Here is a 20,261-nt window from a genome sequence, read left to right on the forward strand (position 1 = left end):
TGTACAGTCAGCCCTAGAAATGTTTTTTGAATTATCTCTGGAGGGGTGGCACTCACTTCTGAGTTTACTTAAACTAGTAATCAGTGCTATTTTGTTGTAACAGAATGGGGAATGGGTGTAGAACTTGGATAGTTTATCTAATTATAATTCAAGATTTGTTTTTGAAGTTTAAAACTTTTCATGGCAGTTCCTTTCTCTATCTGTAGTTGAAGTATATTAGCATTTTGTCTAGTGATGGAGAAATAGAGTCATATAATAAAAATATCACAAAAAGCATTTTAGCTTAAAGTATTCACTGATGATTCATTACATCATTTTCTGTTAAATCACCCTGGAAATTTATACATGCTGCATTTCTACCAGATATATTAGCACTAAAGTCATTTTTCTGTCTGATGCTTTCACCTTTCTTCCTTCCTTAGATGTGTGTATGTGTCATAAAATGTATGGCAGAGTGTTAATTTCAGGTCATTTCTAACCGGTGATTTATTTACTAACCTGCAGGGACAAAAGGTTTGTCAGCCAGTCGGATTCTTTCTCTTAAACCCTGGGCATTTGGTATCCTGCTGGTCTTCTCTGTGATATGTTACATCCTGCTTAGCATAGGCACAGTTATCTAAATACATATTTAATTTCCATGAAATCTGTAAATTACGTGAGGATGTAACTATTGAAAAGGACTTGGCAATCCAATTAATAAAGCATCTTTTAATCTCAGATAACTTCTCCAGGATTGAATTTAGCTAAAATTGAATTTAACAATCCAAAAGTATTATTTGAACAGTTAAGGTTTAATTATAAGCACCATGTGAGCAGAACCTTTCTTGTTCACCACTGTACCCCCAATACCTAGAACTGTGCCTGGGCATGTAGTGGGTACTCAGTAATTTATTTAATGATTAAATATACATTTACAGTGAAGAATAAAAGCATTATGATAGTTGTACTTTATACCTAGATAACAGGCTTTTTTGAGGATCTCAATTTTTTTTAGTTTGTTCAGCCAATTAGGTATGAGTATAAAGATGCAGAGGTATGTTCTACATTCTCATCCATTTTTATCGATTCAACCAATGTTTATCAAGTCCAGTTGCTGTGTGCCAAGGCACTGTGCCAGAAGTTGGGATTACAGGAGTGAGTAGTCATGGTCCCTGCTCTCATGATGCTCATAGTTTGGGGAGCGATAGGTAGGAACAGAGAAGGGAGCTGGGAACTTGGATACAAGAGTTGTAAACCAGTCAGTGTATTTGTTTGACTAGCAGAATGTTTTTGTTTCTTTTTTCTGTTGCTACTCCATGTAGTGTCACAGTAACCATTATTAATCTGGTTCCTATAAGAATTTGAGTTTTTGACCCTTGGCTTCGAATATAGTGGGAAGACTGACATGCAGATAATGAGATTGTAATGTGAAAATTGTCATAGTAGCCCCATGTACCAATTTAGATTTTAGGGGTACCAACCCTTTAGTTGAGGAAGTGAAGAGAAGCACCATGGTGTGGTAGACAGAATTGGATGAACAATTGCAGATCGAGCTTCAAATGTGTACTCTTGGCCACATAGCTTAACCTCTTTGGTCCTCCAACTGCTGATCTATAAGTGAGGGCGTGGTGTCTAGGCTGTGCTCTGCAGAGCCTTCTCAGACCTGCCCCCTCCCTCTCAACCCCCAACCAGAGCATCCCTGCCTTTTCTGCTCTGCATGTTGGACATCACTGAAAGATTTTATTTGAGAAGTGAGTTCCTTGGCTAAGAAAGTTTTGAAAATATGTGGACTAGGTGATTTCCAAAATCCTTCCAGGCCTAGCATCCAGTGATTATTACTTCTAATATTCCATGCGTGTTCACTGTTAATATGCTACCAAAACAAAACAAACAAAAAAGTTATTGTCAGGTGAAAACACCTTTTGCCCCCACAGAGGGTCATTTGGTTGAGATGAAGGTCACACAGACGGTCCATGATGATTCAGGTTCAAAACCCAAGAGTTTTAGAGATTAGCCTGAGCAGCATAGAGAGAGACCCCTCTCTATGAAAAATAGAAAAATTAGCCAGGTGTGGTGGTTCTTTCCTGTAGTCCCAGCTACTTGGCAGGCTGAGGTAGGAGGATCACTTGAGCCAAGGACTTTGAGGTTGCAGTGAGCTATGATGATGTCACTGCACGCTAGCTTGGGCAACACAGTGAGACCCTGGCACCAAAAGGAAAAAAAAGAAAAAAACCAAAAAAGCCAGGAGTTTTAGTTCTTTATAAACTACTATTTTTACAGTGGTCCCATAAGGCAAAGTTTCAGTTGCATCCTTAAAAAACCTTTCTTGTACTTTGTGAAGGACTTTGCAGAGTCACATACTTTATGTTGTTTTGATGTCTATATTTCTTTTTTTTGGAGACAGAGTCTCACTCTGTTGCCCAGGCTGGAGTGCTGTGGCATCAGCCTCGCTCACAGCAACCTCAAACTCTTGGGCTCAAGCAATCCTACTGCCTCAGCCTCCTGAGTAGCTGGGACTACATGCATGTGCCACCATGCCCGGCTAATTTTTTCTATATATTTTTAGTTATCCAGCTGATTTCTATTTTTTTTTAGTAGAGATGGGGTCACGCTCTTGCTCAGGCTGGTCTCGAACACCCAAGCTCAAAGAATCTGCCCGCCTCAGCCTCCCAGAGTGCTAGGATTACAGGTGTGAGCCACTGTGCCTGGCCTGATGTCTATATTTCTTTACATTTCCTTCCAGCTGTCATCACTATCTAGAATATTTATGTAAAAATATACTGGAATCGTTAGAGAGCATCTTTCCCTGCATACTGTTTGTTCCATATTTTCCTACTTTTCTCTTCCTTTGTTCATGATAGATCTGATTATTGTGGAAATAACTGTGATCTCAATGAGCAACAGGAACTATTTTCACCTATCTCTTGCCAGGAATTAGGCCCATGGGAAGGGGAGAAACCTCAGAAGGGAAAAGGAGACAGTAGAAGAAAGATTGCATGAACAATTGTTTAGCGTTTATTAGACATGACCTTACAAATTACTTAATCCCTTTGAGCCTTAGTTTCCTCTTCTATAAAGTAGAGATGATAATACCTCCCCTAGAGCCTTGTGAGGATTAAAAAATATAAAGTATCTAAGTGCTTAGCCTGGTGTTTGGGCTACTGTAGACACTGAAGTTAGAATCTCTCTCTTCTTTCCCTTTTTTCTGTACTGTTTGATGTACCTTTTCCTCCTCTGGAATTTTCCTTCCTTCCTCCTTTTCCTCTTTCCCACAAATATTTGTTGAACACCTACTGTATGCCAGGTATTGCTCAAGGTGCTGGTGATATCACAGTGAATAAAACAAGGTATCTGTCATCAAGAAGCACAGGTTCTGGTGCTTCCTCCTAAGATAAAATCACCATAATGGACTAGTATCCAATCACTATAATGGACTAGTATCCAGAATATATAAAGAACCTTTAGAATTCATTAATAAAAAGACAACACAATTTAAAATGGGTAAACAATTTGAATAGATGCTTCTCTAAAGAAGATCTGTGAATGGTCAATAAACATGTAAAAAGATGCTCAATGTCAGTCGCAAGGGAAATGAAAATCAAAGCCACAACGATATAACACATCACACCTACTAGGATGACTGTCATCAAAAAGACAATAACAAGTGTTGGTGGGGATGTAGAGAAATTGGAATTCTTATATATTGTTAATGGGAATCTGAAAGATACAGCTACTTTGGAAAACAGTGTGGCAGCTCCTCAAAATACTAAACATGAGTTACCATATGGCCCAGCAATTCTGCTCCTAGTATGTACCCAAGAGAAGTGAAAACACATCAACATTAAAACTTGTACATGAATATTCATAGCAGCATTATTCATAATAGCCAAAAAGAGGAAATAACCCGTGTCCATCAACTAATGAACAGATAAAATGTCGTATATCCATAAAATAGAATATTTCTCAGTAATAAATAGGAATGAAGTAGTTACACGTGCTACAGCATGGATGAACCTTGAAAAGATTATGCCAAATGACAGAAGATAGTTACAAAAGACCACATGTATGGTATGAGCTCATTTATACTAAATGTCCAAAGTAGGCAAATTTATAGAAATAGGAAGTAGATTAGTAGTTGCCTAGGGGTGGGGGGTGGGGTGCGGGAACAGGATGTGGGTGACAAGAGTTGACTGCTAATAGGTAGAGCTTGCTTTTTGGGATGGTGAAAATATTCTAAAGTTATGGAGATGGCTGTACAACCTTGTAGGTATACTAAAAACCATTGAATTGCACACTTTTAAGTGGGTAAACTTTATGGTATGTATTTTATGTCTGAATAAAACTGTTAAAGATGTAGTTTTTTAAACTTTTTAACTTTTATCTTCAGAGATTTCCTGGGTTCTTTCTTCTTAGCATATGAATATGCTGTGGCCTCCCTTCCTAAAACAAAACAGGAGAAAATACAAACCCCTTTGTAGGCTCCCTTGCTACTGCTATCTCATGTTTTTTTCTTCCTTTCACAGGTAAGACTCCTAAAAGTTAGAAAATAAGTAATTTAGAAATAGTTCATTGTAGAAAAGTTAGAAATTAGGGATAAGCAGAAAGAAGAAAACTGTTAGACATTTAATATGACTACTGAGAGATAAACCTTACAGTATTAACATTTATATGATTTTGGCATTAAAAGTTGATATCTTGTATTTTTATTTCCAAAGGGGAGTACTGTTATTAGGAAAGGTTTGTTAAGTTAGTATACTAAGGTAGAACATGGAATATTTTTTTAAAAGATCTTAATCTCCTGTAATAACACCAAGCATGGTGAGCTTTTAGGCATGATTTGATTTTTTAACTTTTGGGAATTGTGTAAATCAAATGTGAGGTCATTAAAACCTAATGCTTTGGAAGCATTCACGCTTGTTAGACCGTGTGGATGGAATACATAATAATGCCTTGTTGCCTGTTAGGCCACACTTGTTACATGGCTTTTGCTTAAGCTACAGCTCAGTATCATAAGAGGATTTCTGTCTTAAATATTTTAGAGTGTTTTAAAGCATCATGCCCTGTGAAATAAAAATTTCATGGATTCCTTTTGGCTTCTGTGGATTGTTCAAAATATCTGGCTGATGTTGGCTGTGAATTAGCATGTCAGCTGATAAGACTGTTAGGTTTCCTGCTTCAGAATCATACTGAGCTAATTTCTTTGGTCTTTTCTCCCTTTTGCTGTGCAGAGTTAGACTGGCTGAGCAACCCAAGCTTTTGTGTTGGATCCATAACGTCCCTGAGTCAACAGACTGACGCAGCCACAGCCCTTGTTTCTGAAGGGTCACCACTGACAAGGTAGTTTTTTTGACAGATGGGTTTTAGTTTTTGTCAGTATACTGTCTACAGCTTAGCTTAAATGATGCTCCTCAGAAAGCTCTGTGATAAGAGAGTTATGTAAAACTTCCATTTACTTAAAGTAATGGTGTGATCTTTGACTATTTTCCCTTACCTCACTCTTATAGATTATTCCTTTTTTTTCTTTGCATTGCAGCGGCAAGTACCTGACACAATTAGTGCCTATAATTAGGCCATGAGGGAAATGGCATCATTGTGATTCTTAAGTAACTTTACTAACCTCCTTAGTAACCCTTAGAGTATTGTAATTCAGATATTTCTTTAGCTGCGTTTTCAACACTTTTGTAAAAATAGAAGGAGCTCATATAATATAACATAGGGTAAAATCTCATAAAAACATCAGGGAAAGCAAAACAGCATACATCTCTACCCAGCTGTGAAAGAATTTTGTTGTAGATCATTGAACTGAGAAATATGCTGTCTCACAAACATAGACTAGATGGTCTCATTAATAGGGTGAATACCCTGGGAAACTCTGTCTAAATGTGTAAGAAGCCTTTAGAAATTGAGAATAGTTGATGTGTGAGAGGGAGTTTATAGATATTTCAGTAAGGAGAAAGAAGAGCTCATTGTCACATTGAAAAACAAAGACCACAATTAAATCTTTTTTTCCCCTTTTTGTATTAAGCACATGTTGGCATAATATGTGGTAGTTAAAATAAACCTTTTATAATGTTTTAAAAAGCAGTATATTTCATTAAATAATGGGAGGTTACTTTCTTTTACAGATGTGTAAATATGAAAGTATACGTTTAGAAACTATTAAAATTAGAATTTCTTCATTGTTTTTATTTTAAGTCCAGTTCTTAAGTCTTTAAGGTAAGGTGTAATCCAGGAATATACTGTATAATATATGGGCAAATAGTAGATCCGTGTGAACATTCATAGAGTTCCCTATTACATATTTATTTCCTCACTTATTTACTTATTATTTTCCCTACTTCTCTTTGGAAAAATAACTCTAAAATTGACTTTCCCAAACAGGAGTCCTCTGAAATCAGAGCCTTCAGATGAAAGTGACACTAACAAAAAGGTCAAACAAGCAAGCAGAAAAAAGAAGAAAGAGAAAAAGAAGAAAAGGAAGCATCAGCACCAGAAGAAAACCAAGAGAAAACACGGGCAGTCGAGCAGCAGTGGGTCTGAGCCAGACACCGATTCTGAAAGGGACAAGTCTCTCTGTAGCATCGGAGGCAGTAAAAAGGAGTCTGGGCAACTGAGGTATGTCTCTGTTCTCAAATACCTATGATTATTTTAAATCTTGAGTTTTTCTTTCTTGATTATTGCCACAAGTTAGACGTTTGATTGATTATTTAGCCACTCAATCAAAAGAGAGCTCTACGATTAGATCTTTAAAAAGAAAAGAAAAAAAATGAGGGGCATGATTCCATTTGAAAAATGTTATTTAGGCACAGTAATGATTATGTCAAAATCTTATTCAGACAGAAAGTCTTTGGGATTTTTGAGAGATGGCAGCTGTGCCACATAGCGGGTCTGTGGGTCAGTGCACTGCACAGTGAAGGGCTCCATCTCTGAGGGCTACTGCCCTCCCCACTTCCAGAGAGTAAGAGAAACATCTTATTCCTCTTCCTCGGTCTGTCTTTCATTCATATCCATGCACACACACTCTTCCGTTAAGGTTAATACAGCGCTTAAATAATTATTGCTTTTGTCCTTTTCCTTTTCTTTTTCAGTTTTTTTTTAGGACCACTGCGTTAAAGGTGTAGAATAGCTCAAGACCACAGTATTTCCCTTCCTTGGGGGCTTGATTTCTCCCCACGTCTTACTGTGTTGTCTACCTTGAGCATATTGTTCAAGACATTTTACAGAATGGTCATAGCATAAATGCTCAATACAGCTTTTTCTGTGTGCTTAGTCTAACATCCTCCTACATATGGAGAGGCATTTACCTGTAGGTGAGATAGGCGATAAGTGATGAAGCTACCTGACTTCATGCTTATTTAACATTTTTCTTTTCTTTGCTCATATGGGCTAGAAGAGAGAAAATTTAAGTATCTGTCCAAGACATCCCTAAAAAAAGTAGTGCTGTTGAGATTTTTGCAACTCTTGAGGGATTATTTACTTTTGTTGTGTGGTTCGAAGTCCCATTTCCATCAGTGAGAGCTCTGCGTTGGAACAAGTCTGGAATCGGGCCCTCAGCGTTGCCATCAGAGAGGCAAACACTGTAGTCTTCCGGGATCGCTCTGTCATCATTTCAGTGTTGCAGAGCACTGCAGGCCTCTATGGCACAGAGGAGCCAGATTTATTTAGTGCTCTGTGTATCTCAGGTGTTACACCTGTAACCCAAGCTTGTTCTTTGGAGGAACAAATAAAAGAGTCAAGCAGCAGGTTCTGAATTTGACTGAATTTATGAGAGCAGGAACCATGCCTTCCTTGCTTACCACTGTAGCCTCCCGGGGCTTGGTGCACGGAACCTGATACAGAGTAAGCACTCAGTGCGTTTCTGTCATATGGATGAATGAATGAATATATTATTGGTATCCTTGCTTTTTAGTGTATGTTTCAAAACAAGCTACTTTAATTCTGTCTTCTGAAAACTCACGTTTTAGCTACTTGTCCTTTTTTATAGCTAAGGAAAGTGAGTTTTTAAAGGACTTCCTGAAACCATATATTAATAGAAACTGTCATTAGAACTTAAAGGATAGTTAATTTCAGTTTATGCTTAATCACATCAGAGGGAATCTTTACAGCCTCTTGATTGTTTTATGATCCAGAGAGCATTTTTAAGTTTGTTGGTATTTTGCAGAATATCCTTTTTAAGATCAAAATAAATTGTTCTTGTCTTTTTCTTTCTTGCTGTTAACTTCTGTAGTCTCTTCCTGGGAAAGTGACCTGGAAGGATTGTTTATTAATATTTCCACATAGAAAAGGATTAAGATGTTAGTGAGATTTGAGCGTCTTTCCATGATGTCAGGGAAGTGGGTTCCCGGAGGGTAGCATACCATATGGGACTCTATTCCAAGGTGACGGATGACTTCCCCAGAGGCCATAGCTGCTAACTGACCTTTGTTTCCTGGGATGGGCTTTTCTTTACCTTCAGGTGGAGGCAGAGCCTTTGCCATAGCCCAGACCCCATCCTGCCTTCTGACTTCAGTACCCAGTAGAGGAGGGAAGAGGGCTTGTTTACTCCTCAGGGGTAGTTTGCATCTGGCCTCCTTTTTTCCTCCCAATTGACATTCCATTTCTTTCTGGAGTGCATCAATCTCTTTCCAGTGAGCCCTCCCTCCTTTTGCTGCCCCTTACAGTTTTTGTAGACAGAAAACTGTCCATGGTTGTTCTGAAAGGGAATGTGTTAAAATCTTCATATATTTTAACCTGAGGCTCATTGTTCAACATCTATTTATTGAGTAGCTACTTTGCGTTCTTGAAATGCCATTCGCTTGTATTCCCTGCCAAGAATGATTTAGAAGCCTCCAACATCTTTATTTGTATCTGGCCAGAGCTAAAAAGCAAAGATGGAACAACAGTTAATGGCTGTTTTGACTACTTTGGCAGCTTCTTGTGTCAGCAGCATTATGAACTGATTTTCTTTAGAGGAAGAGTGATGTTAGGTGCCAGAGAAAACTTCCATCCCTCTCACTTAACGCCTAGGGAAGTGGTTTCTTTTGTATCCTAGCTGAATGTCTGCCAGCTCACAAATTGGTTCCAAGAGATAAGTTAGGGTCTTGTCTTGCAGTGAACTCTCATGGTTCTGCCCTTTATGTAGGAGATCCAGTTGCATGGGCAAAACACTGTGCACGGAGGCCAGGCAGTAAAAATGAGACTGAAACCAAGCCCAAGTCACAGCGCAGGCCGAGCAATTCAGAACTGTAGCTTTTTTAAAAAAAGTTTTGAATTGGAATAAAGTATCTGAGCACTATCAGATAAGTTAGGTGAAGTAAGGGCAGCCCAGTTTAATGTCAATGGCTGTCACCTTTTGAAGGTGTGGTAGTTCCCTCTGCCTAACACTCTACAGTACCTCAGAGCAGGAATATTTTTTAGGAAAAGTTCTTGTTTATGAATATATTTGAAATTCAAGTTACAGTCATTTAAATGAAATATTTAAAAAGAACACGCATATTTTTCAGGTTAATTTCTGAGATGACTCCTTTTCTTGGTAAAGTGTCATTTAGTGGTAATAGGTTTTGCTTCACTTTTTTTTTTTTTTTTTGAGACAGAGTCTCACTTTGTTGCCCGGGCTAGAGTGAGTGCCGTGGCATCAGCCTAGCTCACAGCAACCTCAGACTCCTGGGCTTAAGCGATCCTACTGCCTCAGCCTCCCGAGTAGCTGGGACTACAGGCATGCGCCACCATGCCCGGCTAATTTTTTTTGTATATATATTTTTAGTTGGCCAGATAATTTCTTTCTATTTTTAGTAGAGACGGGGGTCTCACTCTTGCTCAGGCTGGTCTCGAACTCCTGACCTCGAGCGATCCACCCGCCTCGGCCTCCCAGAGCTAGGATTACAGGCGTGAGCCACCGCGCCCGGCCCTGCTTCACTTTTTAAAACTCCTTTCTCAGAGCAGGAGTCCTCTCCCATCTCTGTGGCATGTGCATATTTTATGTACTTAGGTGTGTTTGATGCCATGTAGGGTTTGAAATGTTGAATGTTCATATTTCTTAAAATGTGAACTATATCACAGGAAGATTTTTAAAGTGCCTGTCCCTTTTTCTTCTTCACCTTGTTTGGTCCCACAGTCAAGGAGATAATTCTGTTGCTGATGTTGGACATCGCTTTGTTTGGCTTGAGGACGTTCAGGCTCGGACGGGAGAAACCTTCAGAACAGATAAGAAACCAGATCCTGCGAACTGGGAGTATAAGTCTCTCTACCGGGGGGATATAGCAAGGTATGTGCCATGTTTCCCCCTGATTTTCACTCTTGGGAAGTGAATTCTTTCTCCTCTAACTCCCTCAGCACTGTCCGTTTGCCTGCCTCCCCTACTCCACTGCCCCCTCACAGACCCTATTGGATTTTATTTATTGTTAAGTTGTTTAGGCACATGTCTTATCTCACATTCTAAAATGAAAGCTTAACCCTTGAGATCAGGTCAGATTAATCTTTTTTTTTTTTTTTTAGCACCATGGGGTTACAGCTATAGATTAATCTTATTTATCCCTGGTGCGTGGCATAGTGCTTGGCACAGTAGGTGTTCAGTAAGTATTTGTTGAATAAATGAACCTAAAAATACCTCATAATAATTAATTGTGACAGAGCATCTAGTGACTATTTGGTCTAACCTATATGTCATTTTTAAAATTTGCAAAAGCCTTTTAGTTATCCACCCCCCAGACATGTCACTGAAAAAATGACATTTAATGGTAATGACTTTTTCAAAATGTTTTTGGCATACACTACCAGATAATCACAAAAGTAGGTGGTGGTGTTTGCTTCAGTAATGAGTTTGAACTTTCCCCCTCTGTCAATCAAAAATGTTTGGGTACTTATTAATCCCTTTAGACACTTAGAACTTTGTAAGAAACTGTTGGGGACATAAAGAACAATAACACACAGTCTCTATTCCCCAACCGTTTACAGGTAATTAAAACTGAATGTTGAGAATTGTGAATCATGGAAGATAAGGCCAAGAGGAGATCTTGAAGATCATTATTCCTGATAGGCTAATTACTTTGTAAAATAAATCTCGATTTCCATTACCTTGCTGCATGTCCAGGTTTTAGTCATATAGTCACTCACTTTGATATTATACCATACCACATAAACAATTCCAACTAAAATTTCCTTTATGATGAGTTAATATAAGTTGTTTTTCAGTGCATAATCTACATACTGTCAACTGAAACCTCAGAGCATAAATGACTACCATATTTCAAATGTATTCATATATTTTTAAATTAATTTGAATACTCCCTGAAGTCCTGTTTGGTTTTCCATGCCACCACAGGGTAGTGCCACAGATATGGTGGATCCCCAATAAAAGATGGGGAAGGCAACACTGATTGGGCCTGAGGTATGTGGCCATGGTCCTGTGTTTCTCCTTTCACTTATGTTAGTTCTTTCACTTATGTTAGCCTGTCTGGTCCTCACAACTGCTCCATGAGGAGGAGGAGGAAAGCTGTCTTCATTTTACCAGTGAGGAAAAGGAATCTGAGAGAGGTTGAGTAACTCTTCAAGATTGTGCAGCCAGGGAGCAGCAGGGCTGGAATTAGAGCCTGTGTGCCTCTGACATCACATGTTCTTTCACTGTCCACAAATAAAGATGAGGTTGGTTGTGTGATGGGGCGTTATCTAGATTTGCAAACAGAGGACTCTGGTTGTCATTCTGACTTTGCCATTTACTAGCAGTATAATCCCAGGGAGGTCACCTGACCTATCTGAGCCTCAGTTTCTTCATTTGTAAGTTGTAACTCTTGCTGTGCCTTACACTCAAATATCAGAGATACTTGATATGGAATTTGAAATTGATGTGCAAATATAAAGGATTATTTTTTATTAATAGGTGAAAAAAGGAGAAAATATTAACAAAGAGTGGCTCTTGAGCTTCTGCTAATGAATGGCACAGACCTCGGGAAGACAGTAATTAGAGATAACTTTATTAATCTAAACTGCAAAGATACTACTATTAAAGGGCTTAGGGCACTGTTGTGATTTCCTAGTAACTTAATAAAGTTTAAGTGGGACAGATCTTGCCTGGATTAGTAGCTATATAACTGCCAGTGTCCAGATCCTGGAAGATTTTGATCCCAGGGCATTCTGGGCTGGTCAGAAGACAGTGGGAATATTGTGGCAGGCACTGAATGTTCACACTTTTAAGAGGGCCACTGACAAACCAAGAGAATTGAGAGGAAGATGAGCAGTTACTTACGATTCGACTAGCACTGTCATGTGAGGATTAGATGAGGGGTTGTGGATATTTGGCCGGTGGCAGGGATTTGATCATTGTCTTTTAAGCTTTTTGTTAGACTGTCCCTTGGAAGGTAGATTGACAGTGTTCTGTGTGACTTGTGAAGGTAGAACCAGGACTAATGAGTAGAAGTTCTGGGAATCAGATTTGGCTCAGTGTTAAGCACATCTTCTACTAGTGTGAGCATCTCAGCAATGACACTGTGTGTGTTGGATTTTGTGGTCAATGCCTGGGAGGTTCCACAGTTAGTGTAGAACATGAAAATTACACAGAGTCAAAATTAGCTTTGGAAAATTCCTTAGGACTAATAAACTGTCTGTCTGTGAAGTTTAGCTCAGTCAGTTTTTTCGCCATTTTTGGAATAGATTGTTATTCTTTGGCTATATACCAGATAAAATAGTTGGCTTAGTTTAAGAGCCAACTTTTATAAAATAATAATAATTTAAACTTACCTAGCCCTTACTATATGGCAGATACTCTCCTAAGGACTTTACATGTTTAAACTTTTTTGACAGCAACTCTGTGACATGGGCACTGTTATTAACCCCATTTTACAGATGGGGAAACTGAGGCACAGACAGTTTTTGTTTTTGTTTTTTTTTTAATAACTTGATTAAGGTCACCCAGCTAGTAAGTGGTGGAGTTGGGATTTGGACCCAGGCAGTCTGGCACCGTGAGGGGCATGTGAGAATGAAAGCCACCGAAGGAAAGGCTGTGTAATGTTGCCCTGTCCTGCTGTCTCCAGGGCACAGACCCGCTGGGGGAATTCAGGGCAGAAATGTATTCTCTCTCTTCCTTTCTCCCTAGCCCTGCGCTTTTTTTTTTTTTTTTTTTTGTGGCCAAGCGCCTGTAGCTGCATTCATTTAAATTAAAGTTATATATGTTATCCACTGAACCGCCAAACAAAGTTGTAGTTCCTACCTTTGGGATTGTTCTAGCTGATTATTTGATAAGGATTTTATAGGAAAAGTCATTTTCATTTCATTTGGGGGAATATTGCATTAAATTACATCCTAAGTTCTAATTATTAATATACTATGCAAAGTGATAAATTGGATACAACCTAAATGTCTAACAATAGGGAAATGGCTAAATAAATTTTGGCACGTCCATCCAGTAGAACAGTTTGAAGCCAACAGAAATTATATTTGCTAAGACTAATGATATGGGGAAATTCCTCAAAGTAAGGGGGAAATTATATCATATGAACTATCTTTAAAAAGGATGTGTGTATGCATGTGAATATATGCAGAAATACATACAGCATCTGAAAGGAGATAATAAGGGAGGCCAGTAAGGTTCTTTTTTTTCCCCTCCCTTATCATTTATATCTACTTTGCTACAAAAAATATAGCTACTAAAGTCAAAAAACTCAGTCAACATTTTTAAAAGAGATTATATGAATATCTAAAATACTGTACAGTTTTAGTGAAACTAATGAGTAATCAATACTATTAAGATAGTAGTAATTAAGGAGAACAAAACTAGTTAGGTTACAATTTGTTCCTTAGGGAGTGACGGGCTTATTTAGAACTACTTTAGTACTGTTTTATCTCATCACACCTTTGTTAAGGTTGTTTTTGACTCATAAGTGGAATGGTGAGAGATTATCCTGAGGTGATCTAGAGAGAATTGGGAGAAAGGATAGAAAAAAGGTTTGGGAGAGAACTTACTATGTGTGTGTGAGAAAATACTTCTTCCAAGTGGGATTCACTGCACTCAAGCAGCGTGGGACAAGGCAGGCAGAGGCTGTCCGTGGGCAGCAGAGGAGCTGCGGAGGTGACGGGAGAGAGCCTGTGCTGTGCCAGCCTGAGGTAGAGGTGACAGACGGTGGAGGCAGCTCTCCCCTGCCTTTTTCTCCCCACAGCATTCTGTTAGGAAAATTTTCAGATGTACAGCAAAAGCTGAAATAATTTGACAGTGAACGTCATGTACACATCCCTGCCATTCTGCCGTTCACCTTGGACTGTGCCTGCCTTATCACTTATCTGTCCATCCGTCAGCCCATCTTGTTTTTGACGCATTTCAAAGTGAACTGCCGACATCAATACCCTACCCGCTAAATGCCTCAACGTGCATATTATTAACTAGCGTTTGATTTTTTTTTTAGTTTTTTCTTTCAATTTAAAATGTACATACAGTGTAATGCACAAATCTTCATTCTCTGAGTTTTGGTACATGTATATACCTGTATAACCCAGACCTCTATGAAAATATACAATATTACTCTGAACCCCAAAACTTTCTTCATTCTCCTTCCTGGTCAAGTCAACGCCCCACTATCCCCAGAGGCAATCACCGTTCTGATTTTTTTCTACCGTCGATTAATTTTGCCTGTTCTAGAATTCCATATGAGTGGAATCATACAGTGTGTACTCTTTTGTTTGTGGCCTGTTTCACTCAGTGTAATGTTTTTGAGATTCGTCCATGTGGCGTTTATCAGTAGTTTGTTCCTTTTTACTGCTGGTAGTATTCCATTGTATGGCTGTACCACCGTTTGTTTATTCCTTCTTCTATTGATGGACACCGGGACCCCTTCTGGTATTTGGCTGTTAAGAATAAAGCTGCTGAGAACGTTTGTACTCAAGTCTTTGTATAGACATTTGGTTTCCTTTTTCTTGGGTAAATACGTAGGAATAGAATTGCTGGATCATAGGTTAGGTCTGTGTTTAGTTTGTTAAGAAACTGCCAGACCTTTCCCAAAGTGATGTACCAGTTTACCTTCCCACCAACAGTGAATGAGAGTCCTGGTTGCTCCACAGGTTACTCACCAACATTTGGTATTGTCAGTCTTTTTTAATTTTAATTAAAAACCATTCTAGTGGTTGTGTGGGATACTTAATTATAGTCTTAATTTGCATATCTTTGTTGACTAATGATGTTGAGTACTTTTTCATTAATTGGCCATTCATGCCTTCTTTTGTGAAATTTCGGTTCAGCTCTTTTGCCCATTTTTTTAAATTGGGTTGTTTGCTAACATACATATAGAAAAATGCACAATTTTCTTTAGCAAAATGCCTGTGCAAATATTCAGTCGTCATGTGTTTGTAACTCTGGGGACGCCTACATGTTCCATAAAGCATTTTAGAACCCAACCTCTTTTCCTGTAGAGTAGAAAATAACCAAATGTAATTTAATTTGACATACTTTGTTTCAGGATTAAAAAAAGAATCTTAGACCTATATGTTATTTTCTTAAGTAGGGACACTGGCCAATATTGAGAAAATAGGACTGGTTGAGAGACAGGTGACCTAGGTTCCTAGGTCTCAGTGTCCTTGTTTAGTAACAGTGTAAAAGAAGGGATGATAATTTCTGCCTCACTGTCACATATGGCTGTGATGATCAAATGACATAATGTGTGTGACAGTTCCTTAACTACAAAGCTCCAGGAAAATAGAAATTACTAAGATCTGGAAGACAGGCATGATCTTAAATTCATGAGATGTTAACGAAGAGTTGAAGTGTCATAGGAAGAAGTCATACCAGGTGGAAAAAAGTTAATTGCTAATCCTTGTATGTCTCTAAATAGAAACAATTTGAAGGTAAGGTGTATTTGTATATATGCAGTTAACTTGCATAACAAGAGTTTAGGTCTAGTGAACCTTCAGTCATTCAGAGGTAGTGCACATCTTCCCTCAGTAACTTTTTTTCTTTTTCTAATATTAGATACAAGAGGAAAGGAGACTCCTGCCTTGGCATTAACCCTAAGAAGCAGTGCATATCTTGGGAAGGGGCTTCTGCCGAGAGGAAGCGTTCACGCAAGCAGGCTGAACGCTACTTTACGAAGAAGAGTGTGGGATTAATGAACATCAGCGGAGTTGCTGTTAACAGTAAAAGTGAACCTCCCTCATCTGAGCCAATTTCCTTTATACCAGTGAAGGACTCGGATGACGTGGCTCCTCCTGTAACAACCTGGTTGAATCCTCTGGGCATTTATGATCAGTCAACTACACAGTGGTTACAAGGACAGGGTCCTCCAGAGCAAGAAGCAAAGCAGCCAGACTCACTGGCAGACAGCGAGAATGCAGTTCTCAAGGCCAAGGTGGAAGAGTTTAACAGGAGGGTGCGGGAGAATCCTCGGGATATTCAGCTGTGGATGGCATTTGTTGCTTTTCAGGTAAGTATGGCTGTTCTGGTTTAATACCTTAGCATGACCTTCCTGATTTTGGGCAAACTGATTTACTTAGGAGTAGCTTTTGAACTCCTATGAGGAACCCTTGCACTGGACGTCTAAAGATTATTAGAATAGAGCTCTTACTCTGAGCTTGTTCAAAGTCCAATGAGGAAGACTGACATGTGAAGAGTAAATGCAACCTGGGGTAGTAAGTGCTGTCATGTGTCATTTGGGAATGGAGCGAGGGAGTGACTTGTAATGAGGGAGGAAGAAAGGGCTGCCAAGAGAAGGTGAAATTGGAACAGAATGTTGAAAGTAGAGGAGATGATCACCAGGTGAGGGGAGGCAGTTCTGAGTAGAAACAGAACAGGCAAAGTGCACTTGTGAAAGAGAACGAGTGCTCAGTAAATTACACAGTTACAGCTGTGTGCTCCTTTTCTAAAACATAGGGATTTGTCTTAGGCCCTCATTTTGAACCACTCATACAGTTACCATATTTTGTCATACATTTGGCTTTTTATTGGTAAGGTTGCCTTTTCAGAAAAGGTTTTCAAGGCATTGTCTGCTAGTTATTGATATATAAATCTAAGTTTAAAATGACAATGGACAATCAAGTGAAATAAACACGACCAAACATACTAGGTGACACAGGTACCTTAGGAACCAAGTTTTCATTGAAAGAAATTGTGATAAACAAGTGGTTTAAGAAAGTCTGCATAACATTTCCATTGGGGGTTGTAAGTAAATCTACTGTTGAAACTTTGAGGATCTGCTAGTTCCATTTGCATTTGTAAATTCTTTTTGTTGTTGAGGACGAGGTCATGAAAAGTCCTGGACTGTATGCCATTGAGGAAGGAGAGCAGGAAAAGCGAAAGAGGTCCCTGAAGCTGATTCTGGAGAAGAAGCTGGCCATTCTGGAGCGGGCCATCGAAAGCAACCAGAGCAGTGTGGATCTGAAACTGGCCAAGCTGAAGCTCTGCACAGAGTTCTGGGAGCCCTCCGCTCTGGTCAAAGAATGGCAGAAACTGATATTTTTACATCCCAATAATGCAACCCTGTGGCAGAAATACCTTTTATTTTGCCAGAGCCAGTTTAGTACTTTTTCGATATCAAAAATTCACAGTCTTTATGGAAAGTGCTTGAGTACTTTGTCTGCCGTGAATGATGGCAGCATCTTGTCTCACCCTGCACTGCCTGGCACGGAAGAGGCCGTGTTTGGTAAGGAGATGACCAGATCCAGTTTCGTGGGGGGAGTTATACTTTGACTTTACTTGAAAATGACAGTTTATTTTTGTTTATTGTAGCAAAAGTCTAAATTGTCTGATAGAACTGATTTTTTAAAAGACTATTATGATTCATTGACTATTACATATTTCTTCCCCCTAGCTCCTGTGGCAGGTGAGGGGCATGAGAGCCAGTAGAGTTAGGAAAATATCACTGGACAAGAAGTTACAGTTTCTCTTCTTATTAACCAAGTAAACATTAAGTCTCTTAACTGCTTTGGTGGTCGATGGCCTTATCTGTTGAGATGCCTGTACTTGTCTCACCTAGTTACAGGGCGAAGGCAATAGTGTATGTGAGATGCCCCGATTGGGAACCACTGCACAGATGTTATTGGTATTATTCTCTTGTTACTATTTTTGAGGTGTCCCAGAGGAGCCTAGACTATAAATTTTGGCAGTAATATTCTGCCAAATTCTCTCTGGCTCTCTGCAGGAGCCAGAGAATATCACTCTTGAACTTGAATCCTGCATTTGCCCTTCATTGGCTCTCTGTGACCTTGGACAGGTTCCTTAATCTGTGCAGGCTCCAATTTCTCCATCAGCAACAATGGTATAAACCTGCTTTAGAGGACTGTTGCCCACATTAAGTGAGACAATATATGATGAGTCTAGCTCAGTGTCTGGCACATAGCAGGCATTTATTTGATTAAAACCCCTGCTATTGAGTATTAATTACTATTAGGTCTGAAGATATAAATATATTACTTTAGAAATAATAAGCATTTATCACATTTATGTCTCACATTTGATATCATTTGTGTGATCTCAAATAGGTTAAGGTTATTTAGTAATGGAATCGTACCACAAGATGAACTGAAATGTTCCAATATGGAACCTTGATTTGTTTACCGCAGATTCTGAACATTTGATGAAAATTGCTGGTGCATGGTGCCATCTAGTGATCAACTGAGTACAGCTCCTTGCTTTCTGATAAAAATCTGCTACGCCATCCTTTTCCTTTAATTTTACTTGTAATAATGAGCTTTGAGTATTTGATTGTCAACATTGAGACCAACCTATTGGCTTATTTTTATGTACTATCTATAGTTTTTATTGTTAATATTTGTATTCTATGATGGTTTCATACAAAAAGTAGAATAAACATACTTGGATCACAATACTATTATGAGTCGTTTTAAATTAGGGCATCTGTTATGGCTTTGTGAACCTAACAGTAGTTTCAGGTGAAAGATATTCTCTTAGTTGCCGGTTCTGAGAAGTTACATGCTTTCCCTTTAATGGTACCAACAAGGATTCTTCCCCTTTGCCCTTATGTTTGCAGCACTCTTTCTTCAGCAGTGCCACTTTTTGCGGCAGGCTGGCCACTCGGAGAAGGCTGTCTCTTTGTTCCAGGCCATGGTTGACTTCACCTTCTTCAAACCCGACAGTGTGAAAGATCTATCTACCAAAGCACAGGTACCAAGCTCTGTCTCTGTCTCTTTTTTTGGTGGGGAGGTGAGAGGTGTGGATACTGGGAGGTGGTGGTAGTAATTTAAAAATATATCCTCCTTTATATCAGTCCTGCTGAGGATGATTTCTCAGAAATATTTCAGTGATCCCAGGAGAATTCCATAGTGAAAGTAGTGAAATATGGATAGATGAAAGCAGATTCCCCCTCACCAGTATAAAGACTCACTGATGACCTTTCTTTTCTTCCATTGTTTAAATGCTAGTTATATCTACCAGTCAGATAAACCATTGTCATGCCATTTTAAACCACGTGTCACTCTCCTCCATCCTTGTACATTCTAGTCTGGGTCTTATGTCACTTTTTCAATTAACTTTTCCACTACGTAAAATCTTTGCTAGAGTTGCAAATGAAATAACATGCAGGTACCCTGTCAACACCAGTCCTGAGGAGAGGTTAATGTTTTAGATGACAATCACACATGCCAATATTTATTATATGAAGCAATAAAGAAAACCTTACAGAGCTATGTATATAAGGAAACCTGTCTTTTCTCTTTTTCCATTAAAGAAAACTTAGGGCCGGGCGAGGTGTCTCATGCCTATAATTCTAGCACTCTGGGTGGCTGAGGTGGGTGGATCGTTTGAGTTCAGGAGTTCGAGACCAGCCTGAGCAAGAGTGAGACCCCCGTCTCTATTAAAAATAGAAAGAAATTATATGGACAGCTAAAATATATATATAGAAAAATTAGCCGGGCATGGTGGCGCATGCCTGTAGTCCCAGCTACTCCGGAGGCTGAGGCAGGAGGATCACTTGAGCCCAGGAGTTTGAGGTTGCTGTGAGCTGGGCTGACGCCATGGCACTCTAGCCTGGGCAACAGAGTGAGACTCTGTCTCAAAAAAAAAAAAGAAAGAAAGAAAACTTAGTTTCCTACTCTGCAAAGGGGATCTGGTGGAAAATGGGTAAACTGTCTGAATTTATGGTGAACCTTTAAAAGTCTTGGAGAGGCCAAGGTCTCGCCATCACATGGAAGTTTCATGAATTTTCAGTAAAAACTTTTTATGATGCTACCTCTAGACAAAATTGGATTAAAGAATTATGCCAGTTAATATTGGCATAATTGATTATTAATAAGCCAGATAACAAAGTAGTTTTAAGACATGCTTTAATATTTTAAGAATATGCTATGCTGCAGAAGTGATTCTTAGCTGACTTTAA

At 39.0% G+C, this 20,261-nt stretch overlaps 1 protein-coding gene across 5 annotated transcripts in view; it reads left to right on the forward strand.

Moving 5' to 3' along the window:
* Positions 1-20,261, forward strand: part of NRDE2 (NRDE-2, necessary for RNA interference, domain containing) — a 44,511-nt gene that overhangs the window by 5,840 nt on the left and 18,410 nt on the right. For all 5 annotated transcript variants that reach the window (XR_006737687.1, XM_045562065.1, XM_045562093.1 and 2 more), the window contains exons 2-7: positions 5,208-5,316; positions 6,361-6,594; positions 10,073-10,222; positions 15,905-16,355; positions 17,165-17,570; positions 18,918-19,051. Coding sequence is in view for 4 of the 5 variants with exons in the window: in XM_045562065.1 (XP_045418021.1) it covers positions 5,208-5,316; positions 6,361-6,594; positions 10,073-10,222; positions 15,905-16,355; positions 17,165-17,570; positions 18,918-19,051 (1,484 nt within the window). In the remaining variant the exon portion in view is untranslated. The remainder of the gene's footprint in view (positions 1-5,207; positions 5,317-6,360; positions 6,595-10,072; positions 10,223-15,904; positions 16,356-17,164; positions 17,571-18,917; positions 19,052-20,261) is intronic.

This window comes from Lemur catta, chromosome 1 (genome assembly GCF_020740605.2).
Source record: "Lemur catta isolate mLemCat1 chromosome 1, mLemCat1.pri, whole genome shotgun sequence".
Lineage (NCBI taxonomy): Eukaryota > Metazoa > Chordata > Mammalia > Primates > Lemuridae > Lemur > Lemur catta.